Below are 20,865 nucleotides of genomic sequence, written 5' to 3'. Positions count from 1 at the left end.
GGAAGGACACATCATGTGCCAATTCCCCTACCCCAACCTGGGCAGCTCCTTTCCGACATCTGTCCCTTGATTTCTTCCCTCCAATCACACTGGCCTCTTTGCTGTTCCTTTTGAGATCTTTCTGACCTCAGAGCCTTTGCATTCACATGGCCTCTGCCTGGAAAGCCCTTAACCCTCAATTTGTGCATGGCTCTGGCTTCCCTGATAGCTCAGCTGGCAAAGAATCCGCCTACAATGCAGGAGACCCCAGTTAGATTCCTGGGTCGGGAAGTTCCCCTGGAGAAGGGATCGGCTACCCATTCCAGTATTCTTGGGCTTCCCTGGTAGCTCAGATAGTAAAGAATCTGCCTGCAATCTGGGAGACCTGGGTTCAATCCCTGGGTTGGGAAGATCCTCTGGAGGAGGGCATGGCAACCCACACCAGTATTCTTGTCTGGAGAACCCCCATGGACAGAGGAGCCTGGCAGGCTACATATAGCCCATGGACTCGCAAAGAGTCAGACACAACTGAAGCGACTTAGCATACATATTGTACACAAATATTTTAGCACAGCTTTCCTTATCATGAGGTCTCAGAGTGCAGTTCTCTCCGACCAGCAGGTTTACCTAAAGGGGCCCCACTCCCCACAAATCATTCTACATCCAGCACCTTGCTTTATTTTCTTCACATCACACAGCATTGCCTGAAATGTCCTTGCTTGTGCATTTTCTTATTTATTGCCCATCTTCCCCAGCCAGAATGTAAACTCCAAGAGGGTAGGTGCTGTGTCTCTTATTCACATCTGTATTCCCAGCACCTCTCATCCCCTCAGAGTGCCAGGCCACAAAGAGTGCAAAATAAATATTTGTTAAATGAACGAGGAGGGGCAGGGGCCGGTGGAGGAGAACCTCTGAGGCCTCTTGCAGAAACACTTCAGCTCAGTGATGGCCATTTCTTCTTTGTATTCCTCCTCCCCCTACCCACCAGTTCCATTAGTTTCCTCCCACTCCAGGGGAAGAGGTGAAGAGATAAAGGAGCAAGCCCAGAGCATGCCTGGCTGACGCTGCCCTAAAGTGTGGGGCAACCCCCAGCCCAACGGAGCTGTCTGAGCTTGGGGCAGATATCCGGGAGGCAAAATCTGTCCTGGAGACCACAGAAGTGAGTGGGGAGGTCCAAGCAAGCCTGAACTGTCCTGTGATTGAAGTCTTGATGACCTCAGGGCTGGGAGGTTCCTATAAAATCTCGTGGTCCAGCCTCCACTCCCAGGAACCAAGGTGATGTTCGGCCAAGATCGCACGCCACAGAGGAGCAGCCTGAGGGAGGAGAGCCGTCGGCTCACTTGCAGACACTGACCCACTCAGTGATGCGGCACTCCTCACAGACCACGAAGCAGCACCAGTGGAAGCGGCAGTGACAGCGTTCACTGCGTGTCTGCCGAAGGATGTTGTGGCCGCGGCCACAGCACATGCTGCCGCAGCCATCAGGGCCCGCACTGCTCTTGTTGCACAGGCGGCCCACGGTGCCCGCCGAGTCCAGGCGCGGCTCCCGCTCGCAGAAGTCGGGCGACTTCTCGAAGTAGACCAGGTCGGCGGGGCTGGCGCGGCGCCGTGGCCCCGGAAGGCCCGGGGCGGGCGAGGGTGCCCCCGCGGGACCGGGCTCCAGCTGTCCGCTGTTGCGGTTGTGCGGGCGGATGAGCGTGGCGCGGTGGAAGCGGCTGCGCAGCAGCGCCCCCACCGCGCGGAACTCGGGCGTCACCTGCCAGCAAGTCTTGAGCTGGCAGCTGCCTGACGTGCCATGGCACTTGCACTTCCGCCGCATGTTCTCCATCACCGCCTGCAGAGGGAGGCACGGGGGAGGGTGACGCCCGCGGCCGGCCCCACTGCCCTCCTCCCCACGCAGACCTTGGCCTGGGAGAATCTCAGAGGCTTTGCAAACCAACTCCCATTGAACGGAGGCAAAGGCTGAGGCCCGAAGCCGGTGGGTGCGTGGCACAGCTTCTCAACCAGGCAATCAGGAAAAGAGTTCTGCCTACTCTTCTGCTGTTCTGTCTTCCACCTCCCACCCCGTCAGACCCCAGGGGAATTCCCTCCTTCCTGCACTCCTCCTCTCCCTCCGCCTTTCCCAGCAGCTGCAGGGGGCCCTTAGGGCTGGAGGCTCTTGCTTCCTGAGGGGGATCCCAGATCCTCAGGGAAATTCCCTCTTCTTCCAACCCTCAGGTGGGGACCAGGAGCAGGGGTGTGCTGGCCCCACTACCTCCCAGCCCAAAGCCTCTGGCCTCACTCCAGGCTGTGAGCAGAGACTGTGGGGAGTCTGAGAAAGCCTCTTTCTTCCTCTGGGCCCTGTAGCACTTTGCAAGAAGCCTAAGGGGAGGGCCAGGGGCTGGAGAGATTTCCCTTCCCCTCCTCCCCATCATACAGGCTGGGGCTTATTCTGCCCAGCACTGAGTGCCACCATTCCTCCTAGGAAACAGCATCAACAGGAGCCAAAGTCTCTACCTGAATACAGAACCAAAGGAAACACAAAGAGCCAGACCCCCAGGGCAATGAAAGTGGAGAGAGGTTCCCGGGCCTCCAAGGGAGCTAGTTACCTTAATACAACCTACCCACTTCTTGCCCAGCCCTTAGCCTGCTCTCCTGAGTCTCCTCCCAAAGAGCCCCTTCACGTTATCCTCACCAGAGACCCCAGAGGAAACTGGCCACATGTCCCTCCCCCTGCTCCACTCCAAAAACACAAAGCAATGATCTGGGGCCCTCAAACCTCGGCAATAGGGCCATAAGAGAGGGACCTCATTCCTCCAAGTCTTAAAAGGCTCTGCAGCTTGTATGTGCAGCCTGTGGTGTCAACACCACGTGGAAAGCAGCCCAGTGCCTCCCCAGGCCAACAGCTCCAGAACATCTGCTTCCCACAGGCAGCAGCCATTAATTAACCAGTTTAACAAGGAGAAGGAGGCACTGTCGGTATGGGCTGAGGTAGTAATGGACGCTTGGGAAAAGAGCTGCATGAACAGGGCAGAACTGGGTGGGAGCTGGATGTGACCTGAGGGTGGGTATGCCTCAGTTTACCTCACCTCTCAGTCATGATGGGAGAGCTGAATCAGCTCCAGTCTTTATGGAAGAAGGAGGTGAACCGGCCTGGGCTGAGAAGCCAGGAGAAAGGGGAGTGAGATGGAGAAAGTGCCAGCCAGAGTGAGGGGAAGCCAGACACAAGGCCTGAGCAGACTGGGCAGGGCCGAGAGAAGGGACAGGGGGCTGAGCAGCCAAGAAAAGATGGTGCTGAGCTACCACTAGGGTTAGGGAGGCATCTTCACGTAGACTACACTATAGAATAAAGGGTTCAGGACTCAACTGCTTGGAGATGAATCCTGCCTCTGCCACTTTCTCATTAGTTGCATCACCTTAGCCAAGCTTCTTAGTTTATTTGTGCCTGACTTTCCATATCTGAACATGAGGTGAACAATAGAACCTTCATAGGTAGGTGTAAGTGAAATACGCTAATATACAGTATACTGCTCCAGAACAATGCCTAACAGAGAAAGGACTCAATAAATTGAATGTGTGCTATTACTTTCCCTTCTTTCTTTCCTCCACATCTCCGTCCCTTTGTTTCTTCCTTTCTGTTCTCTCCCTCTCCTCCTCCCCTCCCCTTCCTCCCTCTCCTCTTCTTCATCTTCCTCCCCCTCTTCTCCTTTCTCTTCCTCCCTTTCCTTCTCCTCCCCCTTTATCCTCCTCCTCCCTCTCCTCTTCTTCTCCCCCCTTTAAAATGAATGACCTTTGAGGGAGTATGAATATTGGAGGTGGCGGGGATGCAGAGAAATGAGGATGAAAACACAACAGTACCACTGTGGCCCCAGGGAATCTCCCTTTGCAGGAATTTCTCATTCTGCACAGAAAGCCTGGGAGAGGAGGGGTGTCTATGCACAGGGAAACAGAATCATGGAACATTCACACTAGGGAGCCTTACGGATCATCCAGTTCAACCTTCTAACTTTATAGACGGGGAGACTGAGTGGCAGAGCTAGGCCTAGACTTGGAGGTCCTGACTGCAACCCAGAGCTCTCCCCTCTGCTCACAGCAGGAACTGGGAGGATCAGGCTGCTCAGCAGAGGGGAAGCTCTTCCAGGGCAGAGGCTGTTTTGCCCTCATAGCCCCAGGCCTAGTCTGGTGCCTGGCACACAGTAGCTAGCCAACACACATTTGATGACCAAATTAGGAGGGGGCAATGACAAGTTGGGGCTTCCCTGGTGGCTCAGACAGTAAAGAATCTGCCTGCAAGAGACCTGCGTTGGGAAGATCCCCTGGAGGAGGGCATAGCAACCCACTCCAGTAATCCTGCCTGGAGAATCCCCATGGACAGAGGAGCCTGGAGGGCTACAGTCCATGGGGTCGCAAAGAGTCGGACACGACTGAGAGACTAAGCACACACAACGATAAGTTGCTGAGTTAGGGATAGTGGTACGGTCTCCAAAGGAGAGATGAGCCCGGAGGAGGGGAGGGGCCCTAGGCAAAGGGGTCTGAGCCGGCCCAGCGGGGTGGGGCGCTCACCTGCCTCCCTACTCGGTTGTTGTGGAGCCTCATGCGCGCATGGATGTCTCTGTGAGGTTCCCGGGAGTCCAGAAAGTCTTTAGAGAAGCGCTCTCCAAAACCCACGTCAGGGCTGCAGCCGCCCCACTCCCAGGAGTCCTGCAGGCCGGGGCTGGCCGGGGGCAGGGCAGGGTGCTCGGGAACTCCGTGGCTCAGGCCCTTGCCGCGCTGCAGCGCTTCCAGCTGCAGGCGGTGCAACTTCCGACGGAAGGCCTCCTCGTCGCCACGCCGGGATGCGTCGCAGCCGCAGGCCCTCAGTTTGCCCAGGGCGCAGGCGTTGGATACCGCGTGCACCACGCCGGCTGCCGAGATGGCGTAGGCGAATGCACTTTCTCGGAAACCTGGGCGTAGAAATGCGGGTTTTACGGCCTTTGAAGGGCCTTTATATCCCATCCCTCTGCCCTCCCCACCCAGCTTTCTCACCGCACCGAGGGGAAGCAGAGGCCCAGTGTTGGGCGGGGGAGGGATCTGGTACAAGGACATAGACTCAGAGAGGGGCAGAAATTACGCCGCTGGAAGTTCTGCACGCGGGATGGAATGCGGGAGGTCTCCCCCACAGCCCTCCTTTTTGAACTCCTTTCCCTTTACCCTTAGCAAGCTCAGAGTTTGTGTCTACAGCTCTCCCGTTGGACAGACACCATCTAGTAAACAATTTTTTTTTTTTTTTGCCATCAAAGACTTAAGTTATTATCTCATGCAATATTTGCAATTTTATGATAAGCCTGCAGAAAGAAGGCAAATTTTAACCTAAAAAAAAACCAGTGATGGAATGCTGGGCCCCAGGGGATGGTAATGGGCAGAAGGGTAAGTAAGAGGAGATGGTGTCCTCCTAAGGTTCCCAGCCCCAAGATATCCTGACTGCAGCCACCCGCTTGGGCACATCACGGAACACCCTCTGATGGCCAGGTACCAGAGGGAGGGAGAAGAACCAGCGGAATTTCCCCCTTCCCTGCCCACGTGACATCCCAGAAAGTCTGCTCAGAAAAGGGCATTGCCCAGCCACCCTGCCTGCGGTGTCTTCAGGTCAGCTGAAGAGGTTGTCTCAAGGATGCTAGGAGTGAGCCCCCTGCTGACTCGGGGTTAAGAGTAGTCATGTTGGACACTGAGAAGGAATGGTTAGCTAAGGCAGATGCCTTCATGAGATGCTCAGGGGTGCAAAGCTTCCAAGATGGGTGACTCTCAGGAGCCCAGGACTTGTCTACACTGCTCCTCCTCCTTGACATTCCCAGCTTGAGCCATCCTCTGGGTCTGTGGCAGGGGGAGTCCTACTTGCAGAGGAGGGTTGGGCTTCTGGACCTGCAAGCTACATCTCATTCTGCATCTGAGAAAGGACTGGCAAAGGGCAGGTCTCTGACCAGCCTCTGAACCAGAGAGAGTCTGAGCAGTGGGAGAAACCAAGGGCAATAACAGCTCCCACATGAGCAGGAGATTCAGCTGAGCCACAGATACCTGTGGGGAAGCCAGAACTCGGCTGGGAGCTGATGACTTAGGAGAGGCCAGAGATTCAGAAGAAAAAACTCTGGATCCTACTACCTCAGCATCAAGACTGAGAGGGCTTGGAGGCCTCACTGACCCCAGAGAGCCAACCAGGACTGGACAGAGACCCTCACCCAGTCCCACCCCTAATGCTCACCCTCTGCATCACAGGGCCCTGTCCCCCTCTCCCTGCCTGGCAAAAAAAACAAAAACAAAAAACAAGATGTGTAAAAGAATATGAACTCTGGAGCCAGACTGCCTGGGTTTCAATCTTGGCTCTTCCACTTACTAGCTGGTAATAGCTATGTGACCTTGGCCAAGTGACTTGACCTCTCTGTGCCTCAATTTTCTCATCTGTAAAACATCTGTCTTATTGTTGTTCCAAGAACTGAGTTAAGAAATTTAAAATGCTTAGGATAATACCTTACTCCTAGTAAGGACTACATAAACACTTGATATTATTGAGAAGTTCCTTCCTGCTGTCTGACTTCACCCACCGCTGCTGCAGTTTCAGGCTATTGCTCTTGTTTCCCCAGCCAGGCCTGGAGCTCTGCAGCTCATGGCTCACTTGGGTCACCAGAAGCCCATAAAGCAGATGATCCCTCTTTAGCTTCTCATTCCAGCTGATGACATCTCAGGACCTTTTCTAAGAAAAAACTAGCTCTGAGGAAACAGGAAGGAATAGAGAATAGGCAGGAGCCCTCAGAAGGGGCCAGAAGAGTAGACAATGCCCTGGGAGGTGGGACCCAAGGGAAAGAAAGGCAGACTCTAGCTGAGGCGCACACCCTGTATTTATCCCTTGCCTTTTATCTGTGGGACCCTGAGCACTTATTGCTTGGGGTGGGGGAGTCATCAGCCTGCTTCTAGGACAAATGGCCATATATAGACCACCAGAGGCAGCCCAGAAAGCACCCCTCCCAACACACACACACACACACACACACACACACACACACACACACAGTACAAAAGAGGGGTAATGGAGCTGGGCCCAGCCCCAGCTCTACCAGCTCCCAGGCCTGGCCACTTTCTACTGAAGGACATTTGGCTCTGGAGAAGACCTGCTGCTGAGTTAGAAACCCAGATAGCACAGTTCCCAGTCCTCTGACCTTGTCTATGCATAACACCAGGCAAGAGCAAGTTGCTGGTTCCAGGAGATGTGCTGGGCCAACCCAACCACCATCTTCCAGGCTCCATTACATTCAAGGGCTTGCCTAGAGGAGTCTGGAGAAATGTAGTCCACAGCCTACAGAGAACACCCCTACCAACCCCGGGCAGCTAAAGACACCAACCCATGGCCTCTGGCACCTCTCACAGCCACGTGTAGGAGTGACCAGGCAGGGCTTATATGGTCATCCTCTGCTCCAAGCATTCAGAGAAGTCCAGCCTATTGGGTCTGCCCCCAGCTCCCATTCTGGGCCCCAGTTTCGGTCCTGGCCCCAACTGTCTGGGGCAGACGCAGGCACAGTGCCATCTGGCCAGCTGGAGGGGGAGAGGGGTGGGGCCTTGGCCAGCTGGGCTGCCCGGAGCACTGGGGGGTGGGGGCTCGTTAAGACGCACAATTAGCCGCCCTGCCTTTGATCTGGGACAGGGACTGCCAGCATCTAACTGGAGTCAGCTGCTGCTACAGGACGCAGCCAACGGCCGGGGAAGGGGCTGGGGGAGGAGGTTTGGAGGGCAGGGAAGTGTGGAGGAGAGATGACTCGGGAGCCGGTGGGAACTAGGAAGGTTTAGAGAAGCTTGGGACCTGCCCATTCAAGTCAAAGAAGGAGGAGAGGTGGAGAAGTCTGGTCTCCATTCCCTCCACACAAATAATCTGTATGCAAATAATCTGTGTGTGTTCATGTTCCCGGCCTGGGAGAGAGAGAGAAAGAGGGTTACCTATATGTGGGAACACTTAGGGGTGACACTGAATGTACAGTCACATCTTCACAATTATGGGTAGGTGTTGGTATGTGAGAGTGCGTGTGTACATGTGTGCATGTCAGTTCCATTTTTTGGATTACTTCTCCGTTGTACCAGTTCACCTCTGGGCACCGGGTAGGAGATCATGGTGGCCTTGCAGCTTAGGAGGCAGTATGCAGGGGGTTGAGTGCAATTTCTAAGAACAGCTGGCCTACACTTGAGTCCTGGCTCTGCAGCTCATGTGCAAGCTGTGTGACTAATGGCAAGTTACCCAACCTCTCTAAGCTTCATTTATAAAAGGCGGATAATGATAGAACCTACTGCATGGGATTTGTTTGAAGACCCTACAGTATAGGTAAAGTGCTTCAGAACAGTGATCAGCACACAGCAAGTACTTAATATGTTTTGGGTAATTTGTTCGATCCCTGGGTTGGAAAGGTCTCCTTCCGGAGAAGGGAATGGCAACCCACTCCATTATTCTTGCCTGGGAAACCCGATGAACAGAGGAACCTGGTGGGTTACAGTCCAAGGGGTTGCCAAAGAGTCGGACTCAACTTAGTGACTAAACAAATGAGACTAACAGGACTTTAGGTGATCCTGTTAGGATATGACTAGGATTATGGTTAGGATAATCATTAGGATATGACTGCCTGTGCCTCAGTCTCCCCATGTGAGTACCATCACATATCCCAAGCCCACGCATAAAAACAAGACTCCCTGAGGGTGAAATGTAAAAGGGAGGTGAGAGACAAACAGCCGGGGCCTTGGAGAGCAGAGGCTAGACTCTCAAATTGCTGGGTTCTCCTGGGCTGGGAGCCTGGCTTACTGCAGAGCCTCACACCCCCTCTTTCCATCCATTCTGAATGAGTCTGGGCCTTAGGGAGGGCGGTACCTAAACTGTGCCAATGCTCCAGGACCTGCTGCGTGATCTACTTTCTCCACCACATCTGTCCCTGTCCTCTCATCCCCTCTAACTCCAGTGCCCAAGTCCAGCTCTAAACAGCCCATTCCTCAAATCTCCCTCTGGTCCCTGCATCCTGAGTAAGAGATGGAGTTCTTTAATCCACATAATAAAGAGCCCCTTCTAGCCAATGTTTGTCCAGCATCTCACCCACCCAAGCACCAACCGTGTGAGTCCTCAGAACTGAAAGTGGGGGATATCAGGATCCTTGGGTCACAGCTGCCTCTGAGATGGGGGTGGTCCTCTCACAGTTTATTTAGGACTCTAGTCCCCTAGAGACCCCACTCTCCCTGCCTCCCAACTCCCAGGTTCCAGCAGCCCCACCTCCCTATGCTTGGTTGGGGAAAGCCCTACTGTGTGTCCTGCTTCCCTAGCACCCACTCCAGGTGCTCAAACACCCTTCCCTCTACCTCCTTCATGAGAACTCCATCCCTTCAGCCAACCCATCACAGGAAAAGTGTCAGGACAATTAGATGACAGTGACAGCACTCAGGTGGAAGACCTGAGAGACCACCTCCTGGTAGCAGTCTCTGAATTTTAAACGCAGCGGCATGCATGTGCATGCTAAGTCACTTCTGCCCGACTCTTTGCAACCCCATGGCCTGTAGCCCACCAGGCTCCTCTGTCCATGGGGATTCTCCAGGCAAGAATACTGGAGTAGGTTGCCATGCCCTCCTCCAGGGGATCTTCGCCACCCAGGGATCAAACCCACGTCTCTTATGTCTCTTGCATTAGCAGGTGGGTTCTTTACCCACTGAGCCACCTGGGAAGCCCAAGTACACCTTTAAGAGAACTCCAACGGCAGCCAGGGTCAGAAGAGGGGTCACCATACTGATATGCCATATGGGGAAACTGGGGTCACCTGATCTCCTCATGGACAATCTATGACTTGAAAAGAAGGGAGACTGGGGGAAGAATCCAGGCCAGGGGCTCCTTACCGCCAAGACTGGCCCATGGGATTCAAATTTAGCTAGTCCTTGAGGTGATGGGCCAAGAAAATGGTCCCTCAAGAGTGTGGAGTGAGTGAGGCAGGGCAACGATGGCCCTGGGAGGTGAGCAGAGGGGTAGGGGGTGGACATTTCTTTCCAGAAGCCTTCCGAGGAGGATGGAAAGGTAGAAATGAGGTGTTGCAATGGGGGAGGTGGGGGCGGGGGGAGAGGCAGAAGCCATAGAGGTAGGCCAGTGTTCTGAGGCCAAAGGCAGGAGCCCAGCCTCCCTACAGGAGTCCAGGAGCCGCGCTGTCCCGCCCCCTCCCCGCGCTGGGTGCCGCCCCGCGCCGGCTAGCCCCGGCAAGTCTCCCCCCTCCACACCTCACCTCCCCCCCTACCCGTCCCCCCAGCTCACCTCCCGCTTATTAAACTGCAGGTGAACCCGGAGCGTCTGGCACAGTGCCAACCCCGCGGGGTTCCACCGCTCCGAAGCCTCCCCCAAGCTGCAAAGCCCCCGTGTCCTCCACCAGCCCGAACGGGCCTCCCCCCGGTCGAAGCAGTCGGGGCGCCTGGGTTCACTCGGTCTAGAGGGGGCAGGAGGATCAGAGGGAAAGAGGGGACACCGAGGCCCCGGGAAGAGGGGCGAAGAGCTAGCCTCGCCTCTCCCCTAAGAGACACGGGTGCCCGAGTCCTCAGAGAACGGAACCCGGAGCAAACTCGGGGCCCAGCGCTGGCGAGAACCGGACTTCGGGGAGCGCGGGTGACCCAGAATCCCGGAGTGGGTTCGGGCGCCCGGCAGCGGGGAGCGCCGACCCGGCCCGGCCGGGGCAGGAGAGATGCAGGGGCCTGTCACTTCGTGTCCGTGAGCCAGGCGGCAGCGGGGGCGGCCAGGGCGGGGCGTCGGGCCGGAGTTGGGCCGGCCAATTGGCCGGGGGGTCGCGGGCATCCTCTCCGGGCAGACGGCTGGAGGGGCTCCGGGGCGGCGGGGCGGGTGGGGCGGGAGCGCGGGACCGGGTGGGTGGGGGGGTCGCCCTCTTTGAGAGGCGCGCGGCTGGGGCCGGGAGCCGTCTGCCGCGGCCCGCGGGGATTAGTTCGCGGCTGCATGCCGCCACACGCGTCGGGCTGGGCTCGGCCGGGAGAAACAGCGCCCCGGGCGCGCGGGGGAGGGAGCAGGGAGAGCGCGCGGGGGCGGGGCGGGCGACCAGGGGCTGGGCTGGGGGAAGCTGGGGTAGACCCTGGTCTGGGGGCTCCGGGGATGCGCGGAGAGGTCCTGGTGGACAGGGAATGCCCCTGACTCAGTTCTTTCTGAAATTAGGGTACATTAAAGTCTGACTCTCCCAAAAGCCCCTGGGCCCAAAGGCCACCGAGTACAGGGGTACCTGGCCTCCTCTGCTGTCACCTGAGAATCGTACAAGTCCCAAGGAATCAGGTCCCCACGCTGTCCCACCCAAGTAGTTGCACGGAGGAGAGATATACCCAGTTAGGTCCATCCAGGAGGCAAGACCCCCATCTTTTTCCAAAGACCTGGATCAAAGCTTAAAATACCAGGGCAGGAGGTGGGTATGAGTGGAACTGAGTGAGGAAAGCGCCTGCCATCTCCAGCCCAAGCCACTCTCGGGATTGTCCGGGTGGGTCACCCAAAAGTCCAGGGAGGCGGACAGATAGTAGGCTGCAGCTTCTCCCAGCCATGATGGGGAAAGGGATAGGCAGAACGGTAAGTGAAGCCTACTGGGCAGAAGACAGGCACACACCCAGTGCCTCTGATTCAGAGAGGGTTTGCAGGGCAGCAGGGATGACACAGAGGCTGGTGGTGTTCCCCGCTGGGAAAGGCTTCTGCAGAAGTATAGTTTTACCTGCTTAGGCTTCCCTCACCTACACTGTTGGGCAAAGGTTCATGTGGATTCTGGGTACTTCATCACAGGCCCTTCATCCTAAATGCTATTTACTAGTTGGGTATAGGGTAAATTGAGACAGGTGACCGATATGGGTATTTCCTGGGCCTGAGTTATGCAGTCAATCTCAGGGCAGGATAACCCAGGAGTTCAGTTCTCAGGCATGAAACCTGCCACCTGCATCCCACACAACCCAGCCTGGAGCCACATATGCCCCATTTGTCTGACTGCCCACCTCCCCCCAACCATGGACTTGCCCAGAGCAGAAAGAGGCAGGAGGAGAGCAACAAGGGCCAAGAGATGAGCATCTGGGGAGCTTGCCAGCTTGAGGGAGTGGGTTAGGGGATGGCTGGTAGATCAGTTCTGGAGTGAGGGTGCTGAATGGGGTGGGCAGGGCAAGGGTGAGGGGTAAGAGGCAGCTACCTCTGCTGAAGATGGGACTCTCATAAGGGATCTTGTTTCGAGTCTCCAGACTAGAGCAATTCCAGCGCTGATCCCGGAACTGGTGCTGGCACTCATGGATGGCAATCTGGATGCCCTGGATGGCTGAAGCAGCCACGTCAGGGTGGCGCACACACACCTCCATCTGCCGCTTGCTCAGGCCTGGCAATGTCAGGCACACCGTGTTGGCGTTGAGCACGGGCTCCTGGGGGAGGCGGAGGCCCAGGATATCGTTGGGTGCAGACCTGCAGGCAGGTGGGGTTGGGGTGGGTGAGCGTTTTGGGGGGCTAGTAGGGCCCCATCTAATTATACACACTGTCCCAAAGGCCATAATCCCTCAGTTCCAACCCCTGCTTTCGAGGGTTGAGCCTATCAGTATACCCCCAAAGCACTCTCCTTTTTCTCAACCTTCTCACCATCCTCCCCTCCAAGACAGCCCACAGGGCTGCACACCCACACCGATTAACATGTGCAAATGGGCACACATCCGGTATGCCTGCACACAGAGTATTTCATAAGTACATCCCCAGGCATTGATGCTCTCAAGCGAAGCGTTCTCCCAGAGACCACTCCCAACGGTATGCTTCAGACAGTCACATTCATGCAGACACACTTCTGCACACATTGAAATGGACACACAGATGCAGGAACACTTACCCACATGCACACTTCATCAGACATAGTTATATACATACACATGGACACTCACAAGTTCACACACATGTTCATCTGAACATACATTGATCCATGAGCCCTCGTATCCACACATGTGCACACACAGACTGCTGTTTACAAGTCAGCTTGCTGGGCTCACTTGACCACAGACAGAAATACACACACACATACACATGCATATGCACCCTAAGAATCCTTCTAGCTGCCATCTCTCATTGACCCCACCTGGGCAACCCCCTTTGGGCTCCCAACCCCTGCCTCTGCCTAGGGGCAATCTCCAAGGTAAAGCTTGGCAATTTGAGCTTACTCCTGGGGTGAGGTGTGTACCGCCAGCATAGCAGGGACTCCAGGTTGGCACTTGCTGCCCCCTAAACACACACTTCCCCCTCTAGTAGCCATCACTCTTCTGGGCACTGCCCTGTCTCCCTGGCCTGCCCTTATTTTGTCACCAGTTCAATCCCCTCCTGTGAGAGTACTCTTTTCATTGGTCACAAACACTTTCCTGCGACACCGTCCCTCCCTCCTTTCAGGGTCCCCTGCCCCAGCAGGCACGCAGAGGCCCCTGTGGCTGGGGGTCCCAGCTCTCCAGGAGGGCGGGGCATAAGGTGAGGGCTCACCTGGGCACGGAGGCAGCCAGCAGCAGTAGGAAGAAGAGGAGAGCGCAGAGCGCGGGCCGCGGCTGGGGCCGAGGTCGGAGCCGCAGCCAGGGGCAAGGGTGAGTGCTGCCCATCGCGCGCAGGCCGTGATGGGCCAGGAGTTGGGGGCTCACAGCCCGGTGGGACCGGCGAGCCAGGGGCGACGGCGCATGATCCGCGGGGGGTCGGGGCGGCTGCGACACACAGCTCCGACTCGGGTCACGGCTCCCGGAGCAGACGGTGCCCGCCTCCCTGCTCCATGGGGCAGCGCCCCCGGGCACCGCCCTCGGGTGGGGGGGCGGCGGGCGGGCGGGCGCACCGGGCACCTCCTGGCACAGGGGTTCGGGGAATTTCCCGAGGCCCCCCTGCAACAACTCCTGGTGCCTCTTGAGTGTAAGGGGGGCCCGGAGGTGCTGTGGGCTAGGGAAGAGAGGCTGGGGTGCCGGGGAGCCCCCAGAGCACAGCGCAGTGAGCCTGTGCTTCCGAGGGCTTGCGAGGCGGGCGGCGGGGTGGGGGGAGTAGCGGGGGGGCGGCGCTGTCTGTGCCCGGCCCCACCGCCCAAAAGAGTGAGTGACTGTCCCGGCTCGGGGAGCTCGGGCCGCCTCCCCTTTCCTCCCCCCCCCCCCAACTCCCCGAGTCTCAGGGCTCTACCCCACGTGACGTCACGACGACGGGGGAGGGGGGCAGAGGCGTGTACTCCTCCCGAGGCCACTGTGTCTGCTCAGCATTGGGGTGGGAGCGGCTGTGCAGACCGTGCGGGGAGGGGCGGGGAGAAGAGGTGTTGGGGTCTGCGCGATCAGGCCCAGGGCGGTGCCAGTGAGCCGGCTGGCTGGTTTGTGTGGGAAGGTGTGTGTTACTGCGAGGTGTGTGCGCCTGACTGAGCCGCAGCTGCTGGGGAGCCATCCCCCGCCCCCACCCCCACCCCCCACCCCCACCCCCCACCCCCCACCGCATATACACACCTGCAGGGGCTGGCCCTCTGCTCGCCTCCCCCACCTCAGGAGGGACTTCCCAGGCTTGGCTGCTGAGGCAGGTGTGGGGTCCTGCAGAGGGGGTTGGCAGCCCCCCGATCTTGCTCTTGTTGGCTGTGTGACCTTCAACAGGTGCCTCCTGGAAACGAAGCCACCCTCTGCCTCAGTGAAATGAGGTTAATGAGACCCACCTCATCTCATCAATGAGCCAGTGAAGGTAAAAGTCCTGGGACTCCAGTGAATGCTTGTCTGGGAGCAGAGCATCCAGGGGTGGCATACCCTAAGAGGAGGGATTAGAGAGTCTTTTAATCCTAAAAGTGTGCTTTGAGGTTATCTTATTTCATCCCCTTTTATTTCATAAGAAAATACTGAGGCTCAGAAAGGGTCATGACTTACTCAAGGTCACCCAGCAAGTTAGTGGAAGAGCTGAATCAAAGCCCACTTGAGCATAGCAGCAGCAGTCCCAACAGTGAGTCCTCCTTCCCCATGTCTAGCCTGTAGATATCCCAGGTCTCACCTTGGCCCTGTCTCTTGGTCCTCTGGGAGCTCCGGAACACCAGCTTCCTGGCTCAGGGCCACGCCTCTCTGGGATTCTTTTCTGTCCTCACATCCCAGCTGAACACTAGGTTTGCCTAGCATGTTGAGTGTACCAGACCCAGGTAAGGGCCCAAAAGCCAGAGAGTCAGGGACAGAGGCTCCAGCTTCTGTTTCTGGCTCTAACCTGCACCCTGATAGCAAAACCTATTCCCACTGTGGCCTTGACATCCCCCTCTGTAAAATGGGCACAAGCCTCTCACTCTATACATATGCATCCCTCCCAACCTCACTGCCCCCCTCTCTGAAGAGAGCCCCTGCTGGCTTAAGGATAAACGACCAAAGCCTCTGGGCTCAGAGACAAAAAGGGGCCCATTCCTGGAATTGGCTCCCCCTGGGGAATCGAACGAGAAGGGTGGGGCCTTCCCTGTCCCTAGACTGTCAGGTGGTGGTGGCGGCCTGAGCAACAGCAGGCTGACGGCATCTCCCTCCTCCTCTCCCCCATCTCTGCCGGGAGCCACCGCAGCTGTCAGGAATTAAGGGCTTGAGGCTGCTGGGGGTGGGGGTGGGGCAGTGGGGGGAGCAGTCTGGCTGGACAGCAGGGAAACAGCCGGGGGCAGGAAGCAGTCTGCGTCAGCCAGAGCCGGGTTTGACCCCAGCCGCCCCCTGCCCTCCCCACTCTCCCCTACCAGGCTGCAGGAAGAGCGACAGCTTGGGTCTAAGGTTTGGGAAGGGTATGGGGAGGGGCAGGGCAGAACCAGTCTCAACCCAGGAAGGAGGCGTGAGCCCAGAGTGGGAGAGGGCACCAGCAGGGACAAGCCAGACTGGGGAGCTATACTCCCATTGGCTGCTGGGGAAACTGAGGCCCAGAAAGGCTCGAGCAATGGGTTCATAATCCAGGCTGCAGACCTCCTTACTCCGCATCTAGCATTCACACTAGCATGTCCCACGCTTGATGCATTGTATGTTTCCCCTGGGGTAAGCCGTTGTGGGAAATTCCAATTCTGGACTCTGTGAAGCTGAATCAGCCTTTCCAGAGGGAAGACCTGGGGGTCTGCAGTTCTAACCAATGTCTCAAGCGCTTTTCAAGGGGACCACATTTGGGAAATGCCACTGACCTGGTTTAGTGGCTGATTTTTTTTTTCCCTTTGGCCTTCATCAGATAAAGACTGATCTCTTTGCTCCCCTACCACTATTCATGAAATACAGAAATGTAAGGGAGAGGGAGAAGACCCTTTCTTTGAAAACTCCAGGAAGCAAACAATGCCCAAGCCTTGCTGGCACTCAAGCATGGCACTAGCCTGCTGTCATGAGGGTCCAGGAGTGCCCCATCTGAGGCGCTTCTCCCTAGTCCTGGGAAGCGAGGGCTTATGTGGGCTGGCCTTGGCATATGTGAAGATGAAACCCTGAAAGGGTGTCTGCAGCTGGAGCCCCAACCTCATAAGACCCATGCCATGGGCAAGCCCCTATCAGCAGCCCCCAAGCCCCGCCCTGGCCCTGCCCTGGGCTCTGGCCCTCAGCCTAGCCCCAGCCCCCGCAGCCGCTGCCTGAGACCACAATTACAGGGGCCACTGGGGGTGGGGGAGACCAGGGATGAAAGGCAGCGCCGGAGAATGGTTCCAGCTGTGGCGGCTCCATCGGAGGTTGCGGGGAAGGGAGGGCCAGGGAGGCACCAGGGTGAGAACAGGTGGGACCCCCATGGCCCCAGCTGAGCCCAGTCCAGGCTTAGTCCTGATGCTCTGCTGGAGAAGGCTAGCTTTGTGAAGAAGGGAGGGAAGGAGCCCCAGAGTGATGAGGCAGCTCTTTGTCCTCTTGTCCAGGCCTCAGGGACCATGGTCCCCTCAGGAAGGTAAGGAAGGGGGAAGAGCCGGCAGCTCCAGTCTCCCAGACCCCTGTGTGTTAGGTCCGGAAGGGGAGGGGAAGAGCTTCCTGAGTCCTGGGCCTTCCTCCCGCCTCCCGCCCTTCTGCCTGTTTGTTCCGGCGTTCCCTGATGTGGTCACGCACACATCTGGAGCGCCTCTGTGCTCTTCCCCCATCTCCCCAGTTCCACATGTCCCCCACCACTCAGCCAGCAGGGGACCTCGATGGCTCAGACTGTGCCTGAGGCTGGGCAGCTGGGTGAGCAAGACAGGGGAGGTGGGGTGGTCATGGTGTTGGGGCATTTCTGAGTTCTGCTTCCAGCCACCATCCCAGTCCTCAGGGCAATGATGCAGAGCCACCTCCAAGCTTAAAGAGGACCAGGATAATGGTCAAAATGGTGCCTCCCGGGCCACCACTCTCACCTTTCACAGAAGGCAGTTCCCCGACTCCTGCTGTAGTTCCCAGTCTCTCCTGGTCACAGAAGATGGACGCTAACACATGAGTGCCCGTTCAAAGTCTGCAAGCACTCTTACCATGTGCTATCAGGTATCCTCATTTCATAGTGGGGAGACTGAGGCTCAGAGAGGGGAACTGACTTGGCCCAGCTCAAGGTGGCAAACTAGGTCTTTTTACCCCCCACTGCTATCGTGCTACGCCCACTGAATTCCTTTTAACCTACTAGGGATGGTGTCAGTTTCTGCCACTGCCTCAGTTGTCCTCCCTAGCATCACAGAAGAGGAAATCCAGCATCCCACACCCCATATCACCGCCTCCTACCACTACCCGGCACCAGAACCCGGCAGTAGAGACAGAGGCAGGCATCCCAGCCCTACATCTGGGTCAGCCTAGAGGTCTCAGACAGTCTGGATCCCTAGCAGCTTGACCTAGCTGTCCGTGGGTCTCCTTACTTCCTTTCCATCCTACCCTCTCTTACTGACAACTCTCTTGAGTTCCCCAGATGTCCTGCAGGTCCTGTGAGCCGTGTTAACAGGGAAGCTGGGCTCTGTGCACCCTCTGGTGGCCTCTGAGAAAAGTGCAGGAGACTTTTTTTTTTTAAACAGTAAGTGTTGCACCCAGCCAGGGAACTCTCAGGGGAGGCAGTTGTTCAGTCGCTCAGTCTGTTCTGACTCTTTGTGACCCCATGGACTGCAGCACACCAGGCTTCCCTGTCCTTCAGCGTCTCCCGGAGCTTTCTCAAACTCATGTTCATTGAGTCAGTGATGCCACCCAACCATCTTGTCGTCCCCTTCTCCTCCTGCCTTCAGTCTTTCCCAGCATCAGGGTCTTTTCCAATGAGCAGGCTTTTCACATCAGGTGGCCTAAGTATTGGAGCTTCACCTTCAGCAGCAGTCCTTCCAATGAATAATCAGAGTTGATTTCCTTTAGAATTAATTGGTGTGATCTCCTTGCAGGCCAAATGACTGTCAAGAGTCTTCTCCAATACCACTGTTCAAAAGCATCAATTCTTTGGTGCTTAGCCTGGAGAAGGCAGAAATGTGAATGAAAACCCCATCCTGTACAGTGCTTCATTTTTCTTCCATGGGCCCACAATGCTGGCTCCATTCTCCCGCCTTGGTAAGTTAGCCAAACCCCTTAGTTCAAGAGATTCTGAGTCCGAATTCTCCATGATACTTCCCTGAAGCCCAGGTATTTGACTTGAGGGAGCCAGGAGGAAGAAGATTGGAAAAGAAAAGAAAACCTAAATGTCTTTTCCTTCTCACTGCAGCCTAATACTTCCTCTCCATACAGGCTTCACTCCGGGGTAGCGATGTGGTCTTCGAGGGCTGAACCACGTGAGGTCACACAGGTGTGTGTAGGGGGTACTGTCAGGGGAGAGCTGATGCCCTGGAAGCCATGTAAAGGGTCTGTCATACCCAGGATGAGTTCCCCTTCCCTCTCTTTCACTTGAAGAAATCTTCTCTCCTCGCTGTGCCCCAGTTCCCTGTGGTTCTAGGGGGGCTACCAATGCCAGTTGTGGTGGTACATTTCCCTGGACACTAGTTTTTTTTCTTTTCCTGCACTATGGAGCATGTGGAATCTTAGTTCCCACTGACTGGACCCATGCCCCTTACATTGGGAGCGGGGAGTCTTAACCACAAGACCGCCAGGGAAGTCTCCCACACACACACCCCACCCTACACTGTTATTAGTTCAAGGATAGGCAAGCGGGTCAAGTTGACCTGATCCCAGCTTCCTTAGGACTCCTGATGGGAATTCCATTCTTTTTTGATCTTTTTTGGGTCAGTGGCACTAAGAGTCTAAGAATGTAGACATAAGGCTGCCATATAGAGGAAGTCTGTCTGCAGCAGGAGAAAATAAGGACAGTATGAAAAGAGAGACAGACAAGTAGAAACAATAGACCTGGGAGTCAGGGTGAGAGAGAGAGAGGTGATGTCAATCATTTGGGCCCCTGGGCTCAGCAGTGCCTAAATTCAGACTTACCTGGACTTCCCAGGTATTTTTGTTGTTGTTCAGTTGCTAAGTTATGTCCAACTCTTTGTGATCTCATGGATTGCAGCACTCAGGCCTCCCTGTCCCTCACTATCTCCTGGAATTTGCCCAAGTTCATGTCCATTAAATCAGTGATGCCATCCAACCATTTCCAGGTATGAGATCCACTAATTAATTCCCTTTGGCCTAAGTTAGTTTGAGTTGGGTATCTTCATTTGCAGTCAAGGCCTGCCCAATGCCTGCAAAGCATCAGGTCTCTATCCCCTTTCTCACAGTAACTACCATTTATTAAATACAAACCTGACATAAATTATTGCATCAAATGCTAAGTGCTTTGCACATCTCAAAGAATCTGCCCTAAAATTATTTGAGGATGTGGATAGATTATGATGGGTGTAACAAGTTGCCCTTGTCCTACTGAGAATTCCACAGACAGAGGAGCCTGGCAGGCTACAGTCCATACGGTCGCCAAGAACCCGACACGACACAAGTGACTTAGCAAATACTCAGCACATTGAGAAGAGGAATCTGTTTTCTCCCCTTGAATTTTGACTGGTTCTGTGACTTGTGTCAACCAAAAGGGAATGACAGTGATGCTGGGTACCTTCCAAGGCTGGACCCTAACAAGACACTTGCAATTTCTGCCTTCAAGTTTGGCACAGTATAATTTGAAATCCAGCTTTATGCTGAGGCCACCATGCTGTAAGGAAGCCCAAGCTGGTCACATGGAGAGGAGGCTACTGGAGAAACTCTGGGACACTGGACATACATGAGTGAAGGCTTTTGGACTGTCCATCCCAGCAGAGCCACCAGCAGAATCAGCCAAGTGGATGACTACAACCAACAGCTCTGTCACAAAGAGCAGAACCACCCAGCTGAGTCCTGACAAATTCCTGACCTAAAGGATCATGAGGAATAATTACTTTGGGTTGTTTGTTATGCAGCAATGGATAACTAAAACAATTATATTCCCATTGCATAGGTAAAGACACTGGGACTAAGATGGCCTATATCGTAAACTTCTAAGCAACAGCACTGGTTTCCAACCCAGAGTACCTGAATCTAACGTTCATGCTTTGCTCTGCATACCTTGATGGGAGAGTCATTCTCCACTGCAGTTTTTGGACTGTGGGGACACTGGGGGCTCTGAATCCCAGCCATTTGGCTATGTCCTCTTCCATTCTCTCTGGAGAAAGATGGGGGCCTTACCCTCAATTCTGGAAAACCCAGAACCCCAAACCTTCCTCTGTCCCTTTACCCTCACCATTAGCTTTCCAAGAGGAATCAGAAAGGCAGAAACGTGGTTGGATACCAAGAGAAACCTTGGCAAAGCTTTGCTTCACCTCCCTCTAAGTTTGATTGGAAATGCCATTCTAAGTTTTTTCAGTGTTAGTGGGGGTGAAGCTAGTTTTGATGACAGCAAAATCTGATGTTACTAAGGATATTTTCATCACATTCTACCGTTTATAAAGTTAACATTTGAGTTTGGGTGGCCTTATAAGTCTACCCTCAAATTTCCCAGAAACAGAAAAACAAACTCCCCACACCCTGAATTAGGACAAGGGCTGACCTGAG

General features: G+C 55.6%; 1 protein-coding gene and 1 long non-coding RNA gene across 2 annotated transcripts; one reads left to right on the top strand and one right to left on the bottom strand.

Moving 5' to 3' along the window:
• Positions 1 to 693: 693 nt before the first annotated feature.
• WNT10A (Wnt family member 10A) lies at positions 694 to 14,388 on the bottom strand. The gene is made up of 4 exons (NM_001430207.1): positions 13,457 to 14,388; positions 12,147 to 12,409; positions 4,522 to 4,901; positions 694 to 1,813 (listed from the first exon to the last, which is right to left on the bottom strand). The coding sequence occupies exons 1-4, from the start codon at positions 13,567 to 13,569 to the stop codon at positions 1,316 to 1,318; spliced, it is 1,254 nt and encodes a 417-aa protein (NP_001417136.1). The 5' UTR covers positions 13,570 to 14,388; the 3' UTR covers positions 694 to 1,315.
• LOC112443120 (uncharacterized) lies at positions 13,474 to 20,679 on the top strand. Its single transcript, XR_003031362.2, has 4 exons — positions 13,474 to 13,554; positions 14,578 to 14,662; positions 18,252 to 18,414; positions 18,589 to 20,679. It is a non-coding gene; the product is annotated as an uncharacterized lncRNA (long non-coding RNA).
• Positions 20,680 to 20,865: the final 186 nt, after the last annotated feature.

The sequence above is a fragment of the Bos taurus genome, chromosome 2 (assembly GCF_002263795.3).
Source record: "Bos taurus isolate L1 Dominette 01449 registration number 42190680 breed Hereford chromosome 2, ARS-UCD2.0, whole genome shotgun sequence".
Lineage (NCBI taxonomy): Eukaryota > Metazoa > Chordata > Mammalia > Artiodactyla > Bovidae > Bos > Bos taurus.
This window is presented reverse-complemented; position numbering and strand designations above follow the sequence as displayed.